The 19,562-nt window shown below is 42.0% G+C and overlaps 1 protein-coding gene across 3 annotated transcripts in view; it reads left to right on the forward strand.

Moving 5' to 3' along the window:
- GAB2 (GRB2 associated binding protein 2) overlaps window positions 1-19,562 on the forward strand; it is a 242,414-nt gene that overhangs the window by 138,511 nt on the left and 84,341 nt on the right. For all 3 annotated transcript variants that reach the window (XM_072610741.1, XM_072610739.1, XM_072610740.1), the window contains one exon: window positions 5,675-5,975. In XM_072610741.1, coding sequence (XP_072466842.1) covers window positions 5,714-5,975 — 262 coding nt within the window. In that variant the 5' untranslated portion in view covers window positions 5,675-5,713. The remainder of the gene's footprint in view (window positions 1-5,674; window positions 5,976-19,562) is intronic.

Genomic DNA, 19,562 nt, shown 5'->3' on the forward strand with positions numbered 1-19,562 from the left:
GTTCTGCCCAGACACACATGGGCAGGTCACTTAACTTCTCTTTTGCTCTCAGCTGTTCTCTAAGATGGTAAATTGCAGAAAAGGGGCTGACGTGGATCAGTAAAGGGAGTTTCATATGTCAGTGAAATCTCAGGTTCAATCTTTGACCTTATCCCATATGGCCATGATAAAATTATCTCCCAGAACTTGAGTTTCCTAACCTATAAAATGGGAATGATAATAATACCTCCCAGAATTATTGTGAGGAACAACTCTTACAGACCTCAGAGCTCTATAGTAACATAAGTCAATATTAGTTCACATCATTAGTTCCTTTGTTTTTCTCTAGGTTTGTAATTCACCCAAGGTGATAGAGCAAGTATGTCATAAAGGCAGGACCTGGACTCAAGCAACCTAGATTGCTTCTTGTTTTGAGGATAAAGATGAAGAGAATGATTTCTTTAATCATAGATAAAGTCAGCTATACCCTCTGCCTTCACTTTTTTTTTCCTTTTGGAGGCAGTTGGGGTTAGATGACTTACCGACGGTTTCACAGCTAGCAAGAGGTCCAGACCCCATGTTGCTTCTTGTTTTTAGGGTGAAGATGAAGAGAATGATTTCTTTAATTGTAGATAAAGTCGTCTATACACTCTGCCTTTTCTTCTTCTTCTTCTTCTTCTCCTTCTTCTTCTTCTTCTTCTTCTTCTTCTTTTCCTTCTCCTTCTCCTTCTCCTCCTTCTCCTTCTCCTCCTTCTCCTTTTCCTTCCCTTCTTCTTCTCCTCTTTTGTTTTTTGGAGACAATTGGGGTTAAATGACTTGCCCAGGGTGTCACAGCTAAGTATCTAAGGCTAGATTTGAACTCAGGTCTTCCTGACTTCAGGGCTGGCATTCTATATACTGCCCTGCCTAGTGACCCCTTTTGACTTCACTTCTCAACTCCACAATTTGGTTTCATCACTCAACTGAAACTGTTATATTACAGATTACCAGTGACCACATCTGACGGTCTTGGTCTTCATATTTTCTGATCTCTCTGTTGCACTTATACAGCCTTTCCTTCTTGGTATTCCCCCTGTACTGTCTTTCTGCCCTGCCCCCCAACATTTCTCCCATCTGAGCCCTTCTCTCTGTTCACATGGTCACAGCCTTAACTCAGGCCCTCATCAACCTCTGACAGAGGAGGGAAGAGGGACACTGGGAAACCAGCATAATGTTTTTTTAAAAAATGAATAAAAATTTGTTAAAGAAAAAAAAACTTTCATAACTTCAGTTTCTTCTTTCCACCCTCAGTCGTCCACCCAAAGTGGACTTTTCTCTGCTGCTCACGTGGGACCGTTTCCTATTTCTGTGCCTTTGCATTGGGTTTCACCCGTGCACTCTTTCCTTACCTGAGCTTTTTAGAATCCCTCTCTTCCTTCTCATAAAGCCTTCCCCAATCTTCTCTCTCCCAGACTAGTTCTTTATGTTCCCTAATTACTTCATGTTTCTTTTGAATATATTTATTTTGAATATTCTCTTACTTGCACATATTATCTCTCCTATTGGAGGATAAGCTTCTTGAGAGCAGGAACTGTCCCATTTTTGTCTATGTATGCCCCAACGCTGATACCTAGTAGATGCTTAATAAATACTTGTGGATGGATGGATGGATGGATGGATCCCATTATAGTGGACCCTCACTGTAATGGTGTGAAAGGCCATGGTGAGCTTCCTCTCTTGTCACTTGGCACCTGATTTCCCCTAACTTTTGATCTCAATGAACTGTGTGACATTTCTCAAGTCACCTTACTTCCACAGTCCTCAGTTTCCTCATTTGTAAAAAAGAGAGTAATAATCCATTCACTCCCTCCCTCTCAGGGTTGTTATAAGGAAAACATATCACTAACCTTAAAGCTGTAGAAACATGAGCTTCTATTATTCAATGAGAAAGACGGAGAGTAAGCAAGCTTTTGGATTCTTAGCCATACTGTGTTGGGTAAAGAAAAGCATGGCAAGTGGAGAAGGGAGGAGGTGTAGGAAGGAGGGCTGCAGTAAAGGAGACATGGGAACCTTAGGACCAGAATCAAAACAGCCCTGCTTGGCTTGGCGAAGGCCCAGCAACAGATCTACAATAAACCATTTATCAGCCTGTGCTGTTGGCTCAGGGCAGCTCTGGCCGACAAGTCCGGAGATTATCTATGGCAAACACATTTTTCTCAAGTGCCCAGCACTAACAATTGGAAGGTAACTCTTTAAGCAGGGCGTGGGGGAGATTTATCCAGTCAGCTCGATGGGGATGTCGGACAAAGTGCCTGCTAACCATGAGGGAGGCCTGCCTCCTTGTCTCACAATGGTGGGTGACTGATGACGATAACCTTCCACTGAAGTCTTCCTCTAATGTTGCAACATGACATGGATGGCACCCTAGGGTCCCAAAATTTATGCTAGTGGAGTATGAACTGTGGCAGTTCCTGCTGGGCTTGAAAATGATCAGACTTATGGGTCAGTCCTCCAGCCTAGTCAGTTCAGGGAGTCTCTCAGAGACTCGGTCCTTAGGGATCTGGCATTTTTTGGCTACAGAAACTCATGAAACTTGTTTACTGAAAGGTGGTGGTGGTGGTGGTGTTATTTAGTTGTTTTTCATCAGGTCCAACTCTTCATGACCCCTTTTGGGGTTTTCTTGGCAAAGCTACTGCAGTAGTTTGTCATTTCCTTCTCTAGCTCATTTTACAGATGAGGAAACTGAGGCAAACAGTTAAGTGACTTGTCCAGGGTCACCCAGCCAATAAGTGTCTGAGACCAGATTTGAACTGATGAAGAGGAGTCTTCCTGACCTCAAGGCCCACCTTCTATCCATTGTGCCTCCCAGAGGAACTCAAATCTATATCAATGGAGAGAAGATCCACACTTGGGGAAATGATGACTCCCTGTTGTATTGAAGCATCACAATCCTCCTCCTCCTCCTCCTCTGAAAAAGCATAGAGTATAAGACAGGAGCTGTTTTCTGTCTTTGCATCTCTAGCATAGGACAGAGTGCCCAGCACACAGTAGATGCTCAATATATGCTTGTTTATTGATTAGATAAAAATACTTATCAGTAGCTTACATTTCTACAGTATTTACATTTTCCAATGTATTTTCTCATCTGTGTTTTGTCACTGGGTCTTCAGAAATGCCCTGTGTATGAGGCAGAGCAAGGATTCGTATCCTAATTTTACAGATGAGCAAATGGAAGCTCTGAGTGATTAAGTGATAGGGTAGAGACCAGTGGACTTATTTTGAATTCTGGGTTTGCTACTCTCTTTTTCTTTATCAAATAAGGAGATTGGATTAAATGATCCCTTCCAGCTTTAAGTCCTAGGATACTATGACTGGCCTATAGTCAGACACATGTCTAGGGACTCCAACACACACATAAATTTTCTGTCTCAATTTTAGCAGAACCAGAACAAAAACGTGGTCCTCCAGACTCCCAGGCCACTATACCTCTCTCTGACTTCTTCCTTTCTTCTTTCTTTGTGGTTAAGAACCTTTTAATGGTCCCTCTTCATTTAGTCCTAGGGTAGCTAGGTGACCCAGTGGATAGAGCCCTGGACCTGGAGTCAAGAAGACCTGAAATTGAATCCGGCCTCAGACATTTACTAGCTGTGATTCTGGGCGAGTCACTTAACTCTGTTTGCCTCAGTTTCTTCATCTGTAAAACAGCTAGAGAAAGAAATGGCAAGATACTTGGCCAGCATCTTGGCCAAGAAAACCCCAAGTGGGGTCATGAAGAGTTAGACACAACTGAAAATGACTGAATGACAACATCGAGCCTTGTCACAAACTCCCTGTGGGCCCTTGGGAGATCACTGCATCTTTTCTTAACCATGTTTCCTCATCTGTAACATAAAGTCATGGGACTAAATCAGCAATCACAAGCCTGAGCTCTTCCCCTTGTGCATCAAGGCTTTCCTAATTCTTGATTCTCTCCATTCCCTCCTCCCTCAGTTTCTTTATCAGCAAAGTGAGATAATGAGCCCTATTTATTTCTTAGCGTTATCTAGTAGAAAGCATTCTGTAAATACCAAAGCTCTATAAAAATATGAGGTATTTTCAGTGGTTCTCTTCATCTTCCTCTTCATCCTGAGCATCATCTCATTTGCTCCTTCCCCAGGCAAGTGAGCAGAACATACAGATTAAGAAAACTGAGACTGAAAAGGAAATTCACTTGCCCAAGGTCGCCCACTTAGTAAAGCAATAGTAGGGCTAGACCCCAATTCTTCTGAGTCCTGTCCTACGATACAAATGACTAAGAAGGGGCGAGAATGATAGAATCCAGGGCATATTGGTCTTGGGTAAGCCAGATGGGGATTTTGCTGCCTGGCCTTATGATGAACCAGGAAGAAATCATTTAGGGGCCCCACGATAAAATAGACTTAATATAGTCTTAGGGATTGTTTGAGAAGTATGGAGCATTCCACTCATCTGCTTTTAAAATCAAGAACAGGGAACATAAAATACTCTTGAATAAATGTCACAAATAACAAAAAGGAAACTTCATTTCTATGACTTAAAGTGGTAGAATCCTGGTATTCTTAGTAGTCATGGAGTCCAACCCTTATTAAGAGAAGGAGTCATCACAGACTTCCTGATCAATGGTCATTCAGTCTCTTCTCAGGGACTTCTAGGATTGAGGTGCTTACTAGCCAACCACTTGAAGAAGAAAATTCTCATCATTTTCTAGCTTTGCATTTGTCCAAGCCTTGACAGCTCCTTTTTCTTGTTCAGTCATTTCAGTCATGACCAACTCTTCATGACCCAATTTAGGGTTTTCTTGGTAAAGATACTAGAGTGGTTTGCCATTTTTCCTTCTCTAGCTCATTTTACAAATGAAGAGACTGAGGCAAACAGAGTTAATGACTTGTTCAGGGTCAGATAACTAGTGAAAGTCTGAGACAGGATATGAAATCAATTCTTCCTAACTCCAGACCTGGTACTTTATCCACTGAGTCACCCAGCTGCCCCTGAGAGCTCCTAAAACCCAACTTTTTGAAAAGTTACCACACCCCCCACCACTCCACCACCCAACCCCCTTAACTTTTTTCTTTAAGACTGTATAAGGTGTGTCTAAACATATCCTTTATATGTTTTTGGAAACTTGGGCAATCTGGAAATCCTCATTTTTCAGTCTGAGAAAAGAAAAATTTTATAGTGCAGAACATCTAGTTTCAGGAAGTATCATCCTCATGTTAGGGCTTTTAGAATGTCACTGCTAAAGTACTGAGTATCTATGCTATCTTGGCCCTTGGTACATACATAAGCCAGATGAAATCAAACTGAGAGCTAAATTTGGTTGATGATTGAGAGAGACAATGTGGTATGGTGGAAGGAGCTCTGCATCAGAAGGACCTCTGCTTTTGAGTTTGGACTAGAGGGTTTCTAAGGCGCCTTTGAGAGCTTATAGTCAGTCCATCAACAAGCACTGACTGTGTGTCAGGCACTATGCTAAAGGCTAAGGATACAGAGAAAGGCAAGAGATGGTCCCTGCCCTCAAGGGGATCACAGTCTAATGTTGGGAGACCTCATATAAGGCAAATGACTTGCTTAAGAATTCATTGTTAGTATTGGAACTTGGACTGGAACCCAAGTCTCCTGAATCTGTTAGTCCAGGTCCACACTTGTAAGTTTAAAAATAACTTGTGCTATTTTCTCTCTCTTTTCTGCTGTGTTCCAGGCATGGAAGAAGCGTTGGTTCATTCTTCGCAGCGGGAGGATGAGTGGGGACCCAGATGTGCTAGAATATTACAAGAATGATCATTCCAAGAAGCCCTTGAGGGTCATCAACCTCAGTTTCTGTGAGCAGGTGGATGCAGGTCTGACTTTCAACAAGAAGGAGCTCCAGGAAAGCTTTGTGTTTGACATCAAGACCAGCGACCGCACCTTCTACCTAGTGGCAGAGACCGAGGAGGACATGAACAAGTGGGTGCACAGCATCTGCCAGATCTGTGGCTTCAACCAGTCAGATGAGAACTCAGGTACTGTAGGGGCTCAGTTTTCTAATACCCTCAGGGGTTGGGTGGAAGAAGTGGGGAGGAAACTCATGTCTAATAGAAGGGCTTCTGGGACAAGTCACTGTATGTAATCGTAGTAATGGTTCTTTTAAGTTTAGTGTTTGATGAACTATTGCCCAGGTAGAGAAGGTGACTGCTTTTTGTAATTGAGTAGAAGCATTTGGAGGGTTGTAAACTGCTCATTTTCTGAAGACTCATTGAAAGTTACTTTGGGGTAACTCCAGTAGCAGGTGGGATGATTAGGAATGATATGTACTTTACTTTCTTCTTCTAGGGATCTAGATTTTGAGAGATGATGACGTTGATGATGATGATGATGATGGTGTTGATGATGTTGATGATGATGATGATGATGATGATGATGGTGATGATGATGATGGTGTTGATGATGATGATGATGATGATGGTGTTGATGATGGTGATAATGATGTTGATGATGGTGTTGATGATGATGGTGTTGATGATGATGATGATGATGATGATGATGGTGTTGATGATGATGATGATGATGATGATGGTGTTGATGATGTTGATGATGGTGTTGATGATGATGATGGTGCTGCTGCTGCTGATGGTGGTGGGTAGTGGTGGTGATGGTGATGATGATGTTGATGATGGTGTTGATAATGATGATGATGATGGTGTTGATGATGATGATGATGGTGTTGATGATGGTGTTGATGATGATGATGATGGTGTTGATGATGATGATGTTGATGATGGTGTTGTTGATGATGATGATGATGGTGGTGTTGATGATGATGATGGTGTTGATGACGATGATGATGGTGTTGATGACGATGATGATGATGATGATGATGATGATGGTGCTGCTGCTGCTGATGGTGGTGGATAGTGGTGGTGAGGATGATTTTGATGGTGATGGTGGTGGTGGTGGAATGATAGTGATGATTTTACAGGTTGTTTCTTGAGACACCATAGCCAAAAAATTCATTACCTAGTGACCAACCCTTTGAGAATTAAGTATTTTGAGATTTAGATAGCCTGGTCTTGAGATGACAGAAATGCTGTATGTCATGGAGCTTGTATTCAGAGCCTTTTTCCAGCTGGGTGGGTCCTACTAGGGTCTATCTCTTCTGACATAACCTTTAGTAACTCAGAGTAAACTCCATACCATAATGAACCAACAGAGGTTTGTTTAGGTGATCATTTTGTAGCAAAAAATAATTTTGTCAAGGAATGATAAATAATAACTATAGTACTGATAAGTCATATTTCTTCTCACCAGTCGTATAAACTGAGGAGTGTTGGATTCTTTTTTTTTTTTAATGGAGAAGAGGGAGGAGACTGGGCTTTTCTATCTCCATAGCTTCGGCTATAAGTGCTTGGGGCATCCTATTTTGCTTGCCCTTCCAGGGGGTTCTTTCTTTGTGACCTCTGAAGGGAATTCATTCAGGAAGATAAGAAAGGACTACTTAGCAAAGGGACCCTGCTCTTTTTTGTTTATGGTGCAGTCACAATCACCCGGCCCTTTTGGTTCTGTGTGCCCGAGTCCTCAGGCAGCATTCAGCATCAGGACTACAGACAACTGAGGACACACAGAGAAGTCACCTAGTAATACCAGATTCCCCTTGCCGCCACCACCCCTCCTCAGAGCCTCACTTACTTTGCTATAAAATAACTTCAGCTTATTCTTTCTCATCTTTAATCAGTAAGTATTTGTCATCCTCTCTGAATTTTCACTTTGGGATTATTTGTGACTTTAGCTGTAGAATTTTAATGACAGGTAGTGTCTGTTAACTTGGGAGGAAAAGATAGTCAGCAATGTATGTCTGATCATCTCTGCCTTCTATCCCCCCTCCCCAAACAAAACAAAATAAAAACAACCTAACAACAAGTCTCTGACCAAACAACACTTGTACTTTTTTCAGCTTAGTCTGGGTTAGTTTAGATGTAGACCTGTCCAGAATACTGGGATATTGACTTAATGCCTCCTGGAAAGTTTTCTCACAGCCCAAGGAGCATGTAATTTCTATGCTTCTTGGGCAAAATTTAGTGCCACCTGGCCTGTTTCCTGATCACTTGTTGGGTATGTTGTAGGGGCTCTTCGCTTAGTAGGTGAGTTAGTCTAAACAAAAGTCACCAGGGCCCCTTCCAACTCTTAAATTCTGTGATTTATGGATGGATGGATGTGCTGGGGGGGTGGGAGGAAGGGGGGATTTGGCTCTAAAGTGAATTTCTGTAAATAGAATCATATTTTTGTATAGACTTCTTTTATTGAATTGGAAAGCAATTCTCACAGAGGAGAGCTTGCCTCAAGATATAATAAAGCCTGTACTTATTGCTTTTTTACTTTGACGCTTTACATTTTGATGGTTCTGTGACTGCGCTGATATGACTGCTGTCTCCCATGATATAGATAGCACACCATCTCCACCTTCTTAGGTGGTGGGACTGTTTTCCATGTAAAACGTCCACAGGGCGACTGACCACTCAACATCTCAAGGGTCTCCTCTAGATCTATGGACACAGGATGGAGACCTGTGGAGCACTGGGTTGTCCATCAGCCTGTTATCACTAGTCTTACTTACCCCCTGACCAACCCTCCTGTCACCATCGCAGTTCAACAGAACTGTAGTGTCGCACAGATTTGTTTGCATGTTGTCTCTCCCATAAGACTGGGAGCTTCCTGAGAGCTGACATAGGCTTTTGCCTTTCAAAATAGGATGGAGTGACTGGAGCCCTGGACTTGAAGCCACAAAGCTTTCCACTGAGTCAAGGTTCTGACATTTTCCAGCTATGTGACCTTGGGCAAGTTTACCTCTCTGGGCTTCAGTCACCTCCTCTATAAAATAAACACAATTATACTCACACCACTTACCTCACAGAGTTGTTTCAAATAAAGTTCTTTATAATCCTTAAAGGAAGTACACTCAGGTGACATAGGTTTGAGTCCTGGCACCAATTCAAATTATGGTCACTTCTTAAGACTCAGTTTCCCTGACTGCAAAATGAGGTTACCAATGTTACCAGTCTCCCTGGGTCATTGTAAGGAAAAAAGCTTTATTAAATGTAGATGAGTACCAGCATGCCTAATTGGAGGGCAAAAGGGATGGAGTTCTTGAAGACAATAAAAGGGTCCCAGTGCAGCTAGAGGGTATGTGTCCTGGGAGGGCCAGCCTCCCAAAGTTCTAGGCAGTGTAATAGACTTGTTCAAAGCCTGCCTCAGTTATGTGACCCAGAGAAAGTCACTTAACTGCTCTCAGTCTCAGTTTCATCATCTATAAAATAGGGATAATAAGAGTCCCTACCTTCTATAGTTGTGAGAATCAAGCTAAATTCACAGAGTGCTTTGCAAATGTTACAGTGTTCTATAAATGATGCCAATCGTGATGATGATGTGTCTTCCCTAATAATAATAGCCAGCACTAATATAGCATTTTAAAGTTTGCAAAGCACTTGACAGGTGTTATCTCAACAATCCAGAGAGGTAGGCACTATTACTATCCCTATTTTACAAATTAGGAAACTGAGACAGACTTGTCCAGGGTCACAGAGCCAGTAAGGGTCTGAGGCTAGATTTGAACTCTAGGGGCTTCTTGATTCTAAGTTCAACACCATATATTGCGCCACCTAAATGCTAGAGGTTTGGGTCACCTAGAGGTGCATTTTGGGTGCCAAGGTGTCTCCTGAAACAGTGAAACACTACAAACCTCACTGAGAAGAGGTCAGAAAGTATAAATGACAAATCACTTTCCCATGAGCCTTTGTCCCTGGTGAGAGACAGAGAGAGAGAGAGAAGGTGTTACCTAGTGTTCCACAGTGACTTACCTGGTCTCTCAAGGTAAACATTGCTTCAGTCTGTTTCTTTCCAGGGGATTATCTCAGGAGATATCTTTCAAGGTTTGTTTGTTTAGCTGTCTTGTTAGAGCTATTAATAGATGCTAATATAGATCATTTAACATCTTTTGTGAAGCCTTTACAGTGAGAATAGTATAATCTTTCATCTGGTGAGGGCCTGTCCTTAAGGTGTGTTCAAAAAAATCATTTGTGTAACATATTAGTTTCTCTCTTAGTAAGCTTTTGAAAAGCAGGGTATACCTGAGGGATAGAGGCTCAGTCCTGAGGATCAGGGGCTCTGGAGTCTGGGGTCAGATTCTACCTCTGACAGCTTTGTGACCTCAGAAAAGCCTCTTAACATCTTGAAACCTAAGTTTCCCCACTTGTTGAAAACCAAAGGTGGTGGATGGATGGATAGTAACACCTGTAGTGTTTTCTTCATAGGGTTGCTGTGAGGTTCAAATGAGATAATATGTAGAAATTGCTTAGCAAGCCTTCAGGTTCCATATAAATACCAGCTATTAGGAGTATCATGGGTTGAAAGCAAACTCACCCACCATCTCTCACCAGCCCCAGACTGTGTTTTATATCCCATCCCGCTGCTCATCAGGGAACTTTAGCCTGTCTAGGCACCTTACCGTCCACCCTGCACATCTCTCACCCCGACCCCTCGCCCCTATTGTCCCTCTAGGTGCAGGACCTGTGATTTCATTGGTGTAGGGAATTTCTGATAAGGAAACCCTCATCTCTTAGAGGGTCACCTAAAGCTCTGAGAATGGTTAATGAAAAGTCACACAGAAAGTATTAAGTCAAAGGTAAGACTTGAATCCAGGTCTTCCTGACTCAAAAACAAGTGTAGTGTGCTCTCTCTCTTTCTCTCTCTCCCTCCCTCTCTCCCTGTCTCTCTCTCTCTCTCTCTCTCTCTCTCTCTCTCTCTCTCTCTCTCTCTCTCCCTTTCTTCTTCCCTCCCTTTCTCCCTCTCTCCCTTTCTCAATCCTCCCCTCTCCTTTCCTCTCCTCCTTCTCTCTTTCCCCCCTCCCTTTTCCTCTCTTCTCTTTCTCCTCTCTCCTCTCCTCCCTCTGTTTGTCTCTTTTCTATGCTCTTCTGGTTCTGGAAACAATCATTGATTTAATGCTCTCATTGCTACTGAAATGGGTATGAGAATCAATTGGTCTTCGGTTCTGCTTCAGCATCCCCGTGACAGCCCACACCAAAATTCCTTTTCCAGCTTGTACTAGGACCCCAGATTTGTTGCCTCTCTCTATTAGAGTCTAAATTATAATGCAAGTTTCTTGAGAGCAAAGGCTCATGGGAAAGTGATTTGCCATTTAAAAATGGCTGGGCAGTGCAGTGGATAGAACACCAGCCCTAGAGTCAGGAGAACTTGAGTTCAAATCCAGCCTCAGACACTTGGTAGCTGTTTAACCCTGGACAAGTCATTTAACCCTGATTGCCTCAAAAAAAAAATGTACTTTAAAAACTAATAATAGCACAATACTTTCTGGTTTCTTTTCTGTAAGGTTTTTAGTGTTTAATTGTTTCAGGGGACACCCTGGCCCCCAAAATGTCCCTCTAGGTTGCCAAACCTCTATCTCACTTTTTTTGTTTCTTGTGTTTAGTGCAGTACCTAGCACAGAGTCAATAAATACTTAAGGGAACTAGTTGGCACAGTGAACTGGACTTGGAAGATCTAGCTCTAGGACCCTGGACAAGGCAGTCAACCTCACCTGGACTCTGTTTCTTCATCTACAAAATGGGTATAATAATAGCCTCTATCTTCAAGGGATGTTGTAAGGATCAAATAAAATAATCTCTAAAGCCCAGCTTCAGTTAATGAGACCACTTCATACTGCAACTTGTTGGATTCTCTGGGCTCAGTAATATATACTAAAGCAATAATAATATAGAGACAATATTGATGTGCAAAATTCATGAAGTTCTATATTTTTCTTTACTGAGAAAGCAAGTGTATGTATTGTGAGCTCCCTTCTCTCCCCTCCTCCTAACTTCCAAACACTTCTCATCCTTTGTTCCAGCTTTCAGTCAGATGCCCCTTCTCTTGCCAAGGCCAAGCCTTCCCACTACTTGCGCCATTGATGCCATCCCCTCCCCATGGTCCCCTGGGAGCTTTCCCAAGTCATCCTTCCCTCCCTTCTTCTGTCTCCCTTTCTGTGGGTTCCTTTCTTGCCTTCTATAGGCCTTCTTCATCCTTCAGAAAAGAAAACCCAACCAAAATTAAAATCCTCCTTTTCTCCTTGGCATCTTTGTTTGTCCCTCCTCATTTTCACTGCTCAGCTCCTAGAAAGAGTCATCCAGTCTAGCTCCCTCCCTTATTCCTTGCTCGCTTCCCTGCTCTGCTCCTCAGGATTCCTCCCAGTTCTTTCCTGACACCACCCTCTCCAAGGCTTCCAGCTGTCTTGCTGGCTAGGTCCAGGGGCCTTATTGAACTCTTTAGCATCCCTGTCTGACTGCTGCTAATTCAGAGATCTCCTGCTTCTGATGTCATTCCTATGCAATGGTGCCAGTCTGTACCCTCCTTCAGTAACTAGCCCTTACTTTCGTTTTCCATGCATATCTTTTAAAAACCTAAATGGATCTATGAGTTCCCTGTGAGTCCCTCCCTGTGAGTCTCTAGTACATCCACATTTGTCTCTTTGATTACTTGTCCTTCCCCCCTTCTTTGGAATACTCACTTAAACTCCCTGGGCTTCCATTTCCTTATCCGTTCATGCCTTTGGAATTTTATTCTTGGGAACTTCCTACCCGTCTTGGGCTGCCTATCCTGAGTAACAGTCATGTCACCTTTCACATTCCTTCTCCAAATAAATCAAATTTGCCATCTCATGCAGACCTCTATATTCTGGCCCTTCCAACCACTCAGCTTCATATAGAATAGTCCTACATACAAGTATCAGGAGCTGAAAATTCCAAACCAACGTGTCATCTTGAAAACAAGGGGAGCCACATGCCCATATCTTTCAGTCAGGAATGGAAAAACAGCCACATTTGTGAGCAGGATTGCTGAGGCCAAGGGTGGCAAGATGGAATGGAATGCCCTCTGTAGAGAAGATCCTTCCTTGGGAACCGCTGCAGAAATGCTCAAATACATCATGGTATGGTACCATGGGAACAGAGTGCTGGACTTGTGTCAGAGATCCTGGGTTTAGCTCCTACTTCTGACACTTACTACCTGTATGACCTTGGTCAAGTCACTTAACTTCTCCAGGCCTCAGTTTCCCCTTCCATAAAATGAAGGGGTTAGACTAGGTTAAATGGCTCCTGAGAACCCACTTACCCCTATGATTTAATTAAACAATATTCATAGTAGTAACTTGCATTACAAAACACTTTCCTTGTGACCATATTCTGAAAGGACAGCATCCATAATTTTATCCTCATTTTATAGATGAGGAAACTAAGGCTCTGAGAGGTTGTCCAAGGTTACACAGCTTATACTTCCTAGTGCTGGGACAGGAGTTCAAGTTAGCTAGTGTGGCTGAATAGACCACCTCTATACTGTGGGTCTCAATTTCCTTTGTATAAAAATAATTATTATTAGAGAGCCAGGCCTGGAGTCAGGAAGATTTGTCTTCCTGAGTTCAAGTCAGGCCTCAGACACTTAATAGCTGTGTGACCCTGGGCAAGTCATTTAACTCTGTTTATCTCAGTTTCCTCATCTGTAAAATGAGCTGGAGAAGAAAATAGGAAACAACCTGAGTATCTTTGCCAAAAAAATCTCAAAGCTGCGCATGCCTGATAATGCCAAGCATTTATAAAGCATTGTAAGGTTTGCAAAGCACTTTAACATTTTATCTGTATGACAACCCTGGGATATAGGTATCACTCCCATTTTACAGATGAGGAAACTGGGGATGAGAGAGATTAAATGATTTACCTAGGGTCATACAGATGTGTAAGGGTCACTCAATCCTCTGGGCCACCTGACTGTCTTCCATTTGTATGTAGAACAGGAAGGTTGAATTTAATAATCTCTAAGGTCCCAGCTATATTTGACACTTTGTGATGCTCCAAGGCCAGTAGAGGTTTCTAACTCCAGATGGGATGACAAACTTTCCCACATCTGGATGGAACAGGAAGACATTTGCAGTGTTTTATTTTTTTAAGAGTTGCAAAGAAAGCTTCTGGTTGTCTAATATTCAGCTGGAAAAGGTTTCATGGCAGATGGATTTTTATTATTTTTCCTTGCTCACTGATTTTCCTCTTTTCCCAATCCCCCAATCTCCTGCTTTTCCACCCACTGTTTTTCCAGTCAAATAAGTCTCTAAGAAGAACCTGACAGGATCAATACATTAGTTATCTAAGCCTGGATATTATTGGTAGTGCAGGGGAAAAAATAAGCTCTTTCCAATGAGGCAACTAACAGAAGTCACTGATGATCAACAATGGAAAGAAGGATCCTTAGAACATAAAATGCAAAAACAGCAAAGTTCAGATCTGGAAAGAGACCTCCCAAAAGAACTGGCACAAGTGATTTTTGAAAGACTGTAGAAAATGGGATGGATGCCTCAGAACTGTTGAAGAGTAACTGTTGTCTCAAGTTTTAAGAAAGGGATGAAAATAGAACAGGTAGACTACAGAGCAGTGAACTTGACTGCAATTCCTGGCAAAATTCTGGAAGATATCATTAAAGAAATAGCCAATGAACGTGGGGGGAGGAGAAGCAGCTAGGTGTCAGCTTGGTGGATAGAGTGCTGGGCCTGAGCCAGAAAGACTCATCTTTGTGAGTTCACATCTGGCCTTCAACATCGAGTAGTTGTGTGACCCTAGGCAAGTCACTTAACCATATTGCTTCAGTCTCCTCATCTGTAAAATGATCTGAAGAAGGAAATGGCAAACTCTTCCAGTATCTTTGCCAAGAAAACTCCAGATGGGGTCACAAAGAGTTGGACACTACTGAAACAACTGAACCACGACAAGTGAACATCTAGAAAAGTGTTGATCCCAATGACCTAACATGGCTTTGTCAAATACAATTTCTGGGATATGAGGAATTGAGAGAAAGAAGGGAAGATTTGTGTGAACAGATACAGGGTGAAATAAACAGAACCAATAGAACAATATTCTCAATTACTTGTAACAACGTAGATGAAAATGTCACTAAAAGTTGAAATCTAAATAAAGGAAAAACCAGTGGAGGTTCTGGAGAAAAGCTCATGAAACTTCCCTCCTGATGTAAGGCAGAAGAAGTTCTCTGGAAACTCATCATTCTGAAAATAAAATTAACTCTGAAACTCACACCTCCTCAGTCCCTCTGATGCCTGGGGCCCCTCTTTCCCTTTGATTGAAGGACATAATGGCAGACAGCTGGGAGCTCCTCCCAGACCCTCTTTTTGAGGAGGGAAATCGGGAATTCACTTCATTTCCCACCCTGCTGACCTCCCGAATTTTGTGATTTCCAGAAACTGATCATTCTGAAATTACTTATAGTTACATTGGTTGCAGGACTTCATCATATCCTTTGTAACCTTGCTTGGCCCCCTCTCTTCCCGGCCCCCTCTCTTCCCAGCCCCCTTCCCCACAAACTTCTTTTTACTTATTGTCTTGCCCTATTAGATTATGAGCTCTTTGAGGGCAGGGATCTGCTTTAAGGGGGGTGGGGGATATTCACAGCACCTAACACAGTTGCTTGCACATAGTAGGTGCTTAATAAATGTTTATTGACAATCAACTTTTGAGACAGGTGAGGAATAAGGATGACAAACCAGTGTATATATTGTCCAACATGTTCTCTGACTCAGACATTTTTGCTTGATTGTATTTCTTAGTCATGAGGGATCATTTCATTTGGAGGGGGTGTTTGAAGTGACTGGAACGTAAAGACAGAAGGTGTGCCCTGATTTTCAAATAGATCTGTGATCTTTCTGATTCAGGTGTTCTATCGCTGACCCAGATCATTAGCCATCTTCGGCACCTTTTTCTTTCCCAAAAGTCCAATATGGCGTCTACTCAACTGGTTGAGTCCTTTTTGTATTAAAAACAACAACAACGACACACACACAAGTTATGCCAAGTTAATTTTATTCCCTCTTTTGACTGGGTTACTAAAGTGATGTGTCAAGGGGAACACACTGGACGTAGTTTACTTAGATTTCAGCAAAACATTTTTTTAAAGTATCTCATGTTCTTCTTGTGCCTAGATATCAGTACAATTTGCTGAATTCAGTTCTAGATGAATGCCTGAATTCAAAGAGTAGATGAATGTTTCAACGTCATCTTAGAAGGAAGTCTTGCATAGAAGCCCCCAGGAGTCTGTATTTGTACTCAAGTTGTTTTAGATTTTATCTTTATCTTGGATGGATGGATATCAAATTGCAGATGGTGCAGAGCTAGCTAATACATTGGCGGACAGGATCAGAAGGAAAAAAGATCTTGTGTCAGGCTAGAATATTGAGCAGAAAAGACTGAGATGAAATTGAATAGAGATAATCACAGTATCTTTTATTTGTGTTAAAAAAAATAATCATCCTCCTCAGTATAAGATGGAGGAGGCATAGATAGAGGGTAGGTTATCTGAGAAAAAGATCTCCATAGACAGCAAACTCAGTAAGAGTCAGCAAAAAAGTTAATTCAGCATTGGGAGCCGCATCAAGAAGGTGGTCATTCTGCTGTATTCTGCCTTGGTCGTAGCACATCCAAGATGTTGTGTTCAGATCTGGGCAGCATATGTTAGGAAGGACATTGACAAGCTAGAGAGCCTCACAGTCAGAAAGGAATTAGAGCTGTCCCAAAGTGAAATGAGCTATCTTGGGACATAACTCGTCCCCCCTCAACTTCATGTGGAGGCTGGATGACCACTTTTCAAGCATGTCACAGAGAGCATTCTTGACTGGGAACAGGTTAGATTAGGTGTTCCTTCCAATTTGGAGGTTCTGTGAATCTGTGAAATAATTAATTTTGTGATTTTCACAAATGTGTGAAAAATCACCACATCTCAAAGTTTTAAGGGGTCTCAGAAGTCATCTTAACCTCCTTGGGTCAACCCATACCTCTAAAAAATTCCATACCACTTCTGGTGGTCCAACTCATATCTCTAAAGCATTCTTGATAAAGGTTCATCTCACTACCTCATGAGTCTGTTTCTTCAGGAGTCAAAATAGCCAGTGGTCTTACACAGAAAGAAAGGCACTGGTATCTCCCCACCCAGCCCACAGTGACCACTCACTCACTAACTTTGTACACCCACACCCACCCCTCTCTCTCTTTCCCTTCTCCTCCTTCTTCTTCTCTCTCTCCCCCTCCCTTTTCTCTTTCCCTTTCCCTTCCTTTCCCCTTCCCCTCCTTCTTTCTTTCACTTAACTCCCCAGACAGCTGTTTCTAGTGAGCTGCACAAGAGACCGAATGGAAACCGCCTCAGGCAGAAAGCATTGAGGAATTATTCATGATAGTAGCATTCCCAGGTGAAAGAGCTCTGGATTTTGAGAGTCAGAGAAAAAGTCACTGTCTTTGTTAGGTAAAATAGGTAAACTCTTTGGATGTCAGTTTCCTCATTTGAAAAATGAAGGGTTTTCTGGCTTTGAAAACTCAGGAGTCTCAGCTGAATCAGATTAAAATGTAATTGGGAAATGTTTAGCAAAATAAATAGAAATATGACATAGATAATGTTCATTTGTAGTTTTCTAAGTAAATATGCTGGGATCCATTTCAATTTGAGTTGATACCTCTGGCTTGGAGGTTCTCTAAGGCTTCTTCTAAGATCCTTCCATAATCCTATGAACTCTGGCAGTCATTCATTCCCATCCTGAGGAGTGACACAGGTTGCTAGCTTGGCTACGGTTTCTCTGGAGGTTGCCTTGATGTCAGGGACTCTCTGACTTGATAACTAGACCTCCCAATCTCTTCACTGTTCCTAAGAGCCAGACCCTGGATAGCAGCTGGTTAGTTGCTCACAAGGACTGTGGTCTCTGTGATCTCTGAGAGTGAGAACACTATCACTGGAGGCAGACTGATCCTTGTTCAGGGAGCAGTTAGTCTAGTCGAGGCTGAGCAGCAAAGAAGGACAGGGGAAAAGTGGGGCAGAGCCCCAAAGAAAAATCCATAAGAGCTCTTAGGAAAAAAAGAAGCCTAGCAGTTAGGCAATCAGGACTGCCACTCCAGATGGCAAAGGACAAGAGTCAAAAGGTGGAACTTTGATTCTGTTCTATGGCTAAAGTGATTTTTCTCAAACACAGGTCTGACCACATCAGTTTCCCCTTATTTATTAAACTCCAGTGGTTCCTTGTTACCTCCAGGATCAAATAAATAGTCCTCTGTTTGATATTTAAGGTACTTTATAACTCACCCCACTCCTGTACTCCCTATAGTCTATGATTCAGATACCCCAGTCTTCTCACTATTCCTTGTATGCATCACTGCATCTACATCCTTCTCCCTTTGCCTCAGCCTTTCCCCATTCTGGGAGTTTCTCCATCCTCATCTCTACCTCTTAGATCCCTGGGCTTACTTCAAGACTCATCTCAAATCTCATCTTCTATAAGAGACATTTCCTGAGACCCTTAGCTGCTATCGCCTTTCTCACTCAGATTGTTTCCCATTATTTTCTGTATTTTCTTGCATGTATCTAGTTGGAGGCAGCAAGATAATGCAGTACATAAGAGCACTAGACCTTAAGTTAGAAGACTGAGTCCAAATCTGGACTTAGACCCTTAAATGTGTCACTTTGGGAAAATCACTTACCCTTTGCCTGCCTTGGTTTCCCCAACTGTAAAATGAGATCCTGGTAACACTTTCCAGAAATGTTGTGAGGATCAAATGAGATGATATTTATAAAGCACCTTGCAAACCATGCAAGCTATTTTCATGTTGTCTCCCCTATTAGACTGTAAGCTCCTGAAGAGGTATTATACTGATTACATTTTCAGAATTTTTCAATGTGTTGGTTGACTTTGTTGAGTTTTTCTTCCCTCTTTTTTTTAATTATTATTTTATTTGTTTTCAGTGTTCTATAATCACTTCCATATATCTTAGATTTTTTTTACCCTCCCTTCCCCCCTTCCCTCCCACCTCTCCACTCCCTCCCTGAGAAGGCATACAGTTTTATTTAGGTTCTACACATATATTCCTATTAAATACATTTTCACCTTAGTCATGTTACATAGAAGAATTAAAATGAATGGGAGAAATCATAAAACAAACCAAAACATAATAAAAAAAGAAAATAATCTGCTATATTCTGTGATTGAATTCCATAGTTCTTTCTCTGGATGTGGAAGGCATTTTGCCTTAAGAGACCATTGGGATTATTTAAGTCCTTGCGTCACAATGAAGTACTAAGTCTACCAGAAAAATTCCTCACACACTGTGGTTGTTGCTGTGTACAAAGTTCTCCTGGTTCTGCTCGTTTCATCAGTATCAGTTCATATAAATCTTTCCAGGCCTCCCTGAAGTCTTTCTGTTCATCATTTCTTATAGCACAATAGTATTCCATTACATTCATATACCACAATTTATTCAGCCATTCCCCAATTGATGGGCATCCCCTTGATTTCCAGTTTTGGCCACCACAAAGAGAGCTGCTATAAATATTTTTGTACATATGGGACCCTTTCCCATTTTTATGATCTCCTGGGGATACAGTCCTAGAAGCAATATTACTGGGTCAGAGGATATGCACATTTTTGTAGCCCTTTGGGCATAGTTCCAAATTGCTCTCCAGAATGTTTGGATCACCTCACAGCTCCACCAACAATGAACTACTCTCCCATATCTTCTCCAACATTTATCATCTTCCTG

This window comes from Notamacropus eugenii, chromosome 5 (assembly GCF_028372415.1).
Source record: "Notamacropus eugenii isolate mMacEug1 chromosome 5, mMacEug1.pri_v2, whole genome shotgun sequence".
NCBI lineage: Eukaryota > Metazoa > Chordata > Mammalia > Diprotodontia > Macropodidae > Notamacropus > Notamacropus eugenii.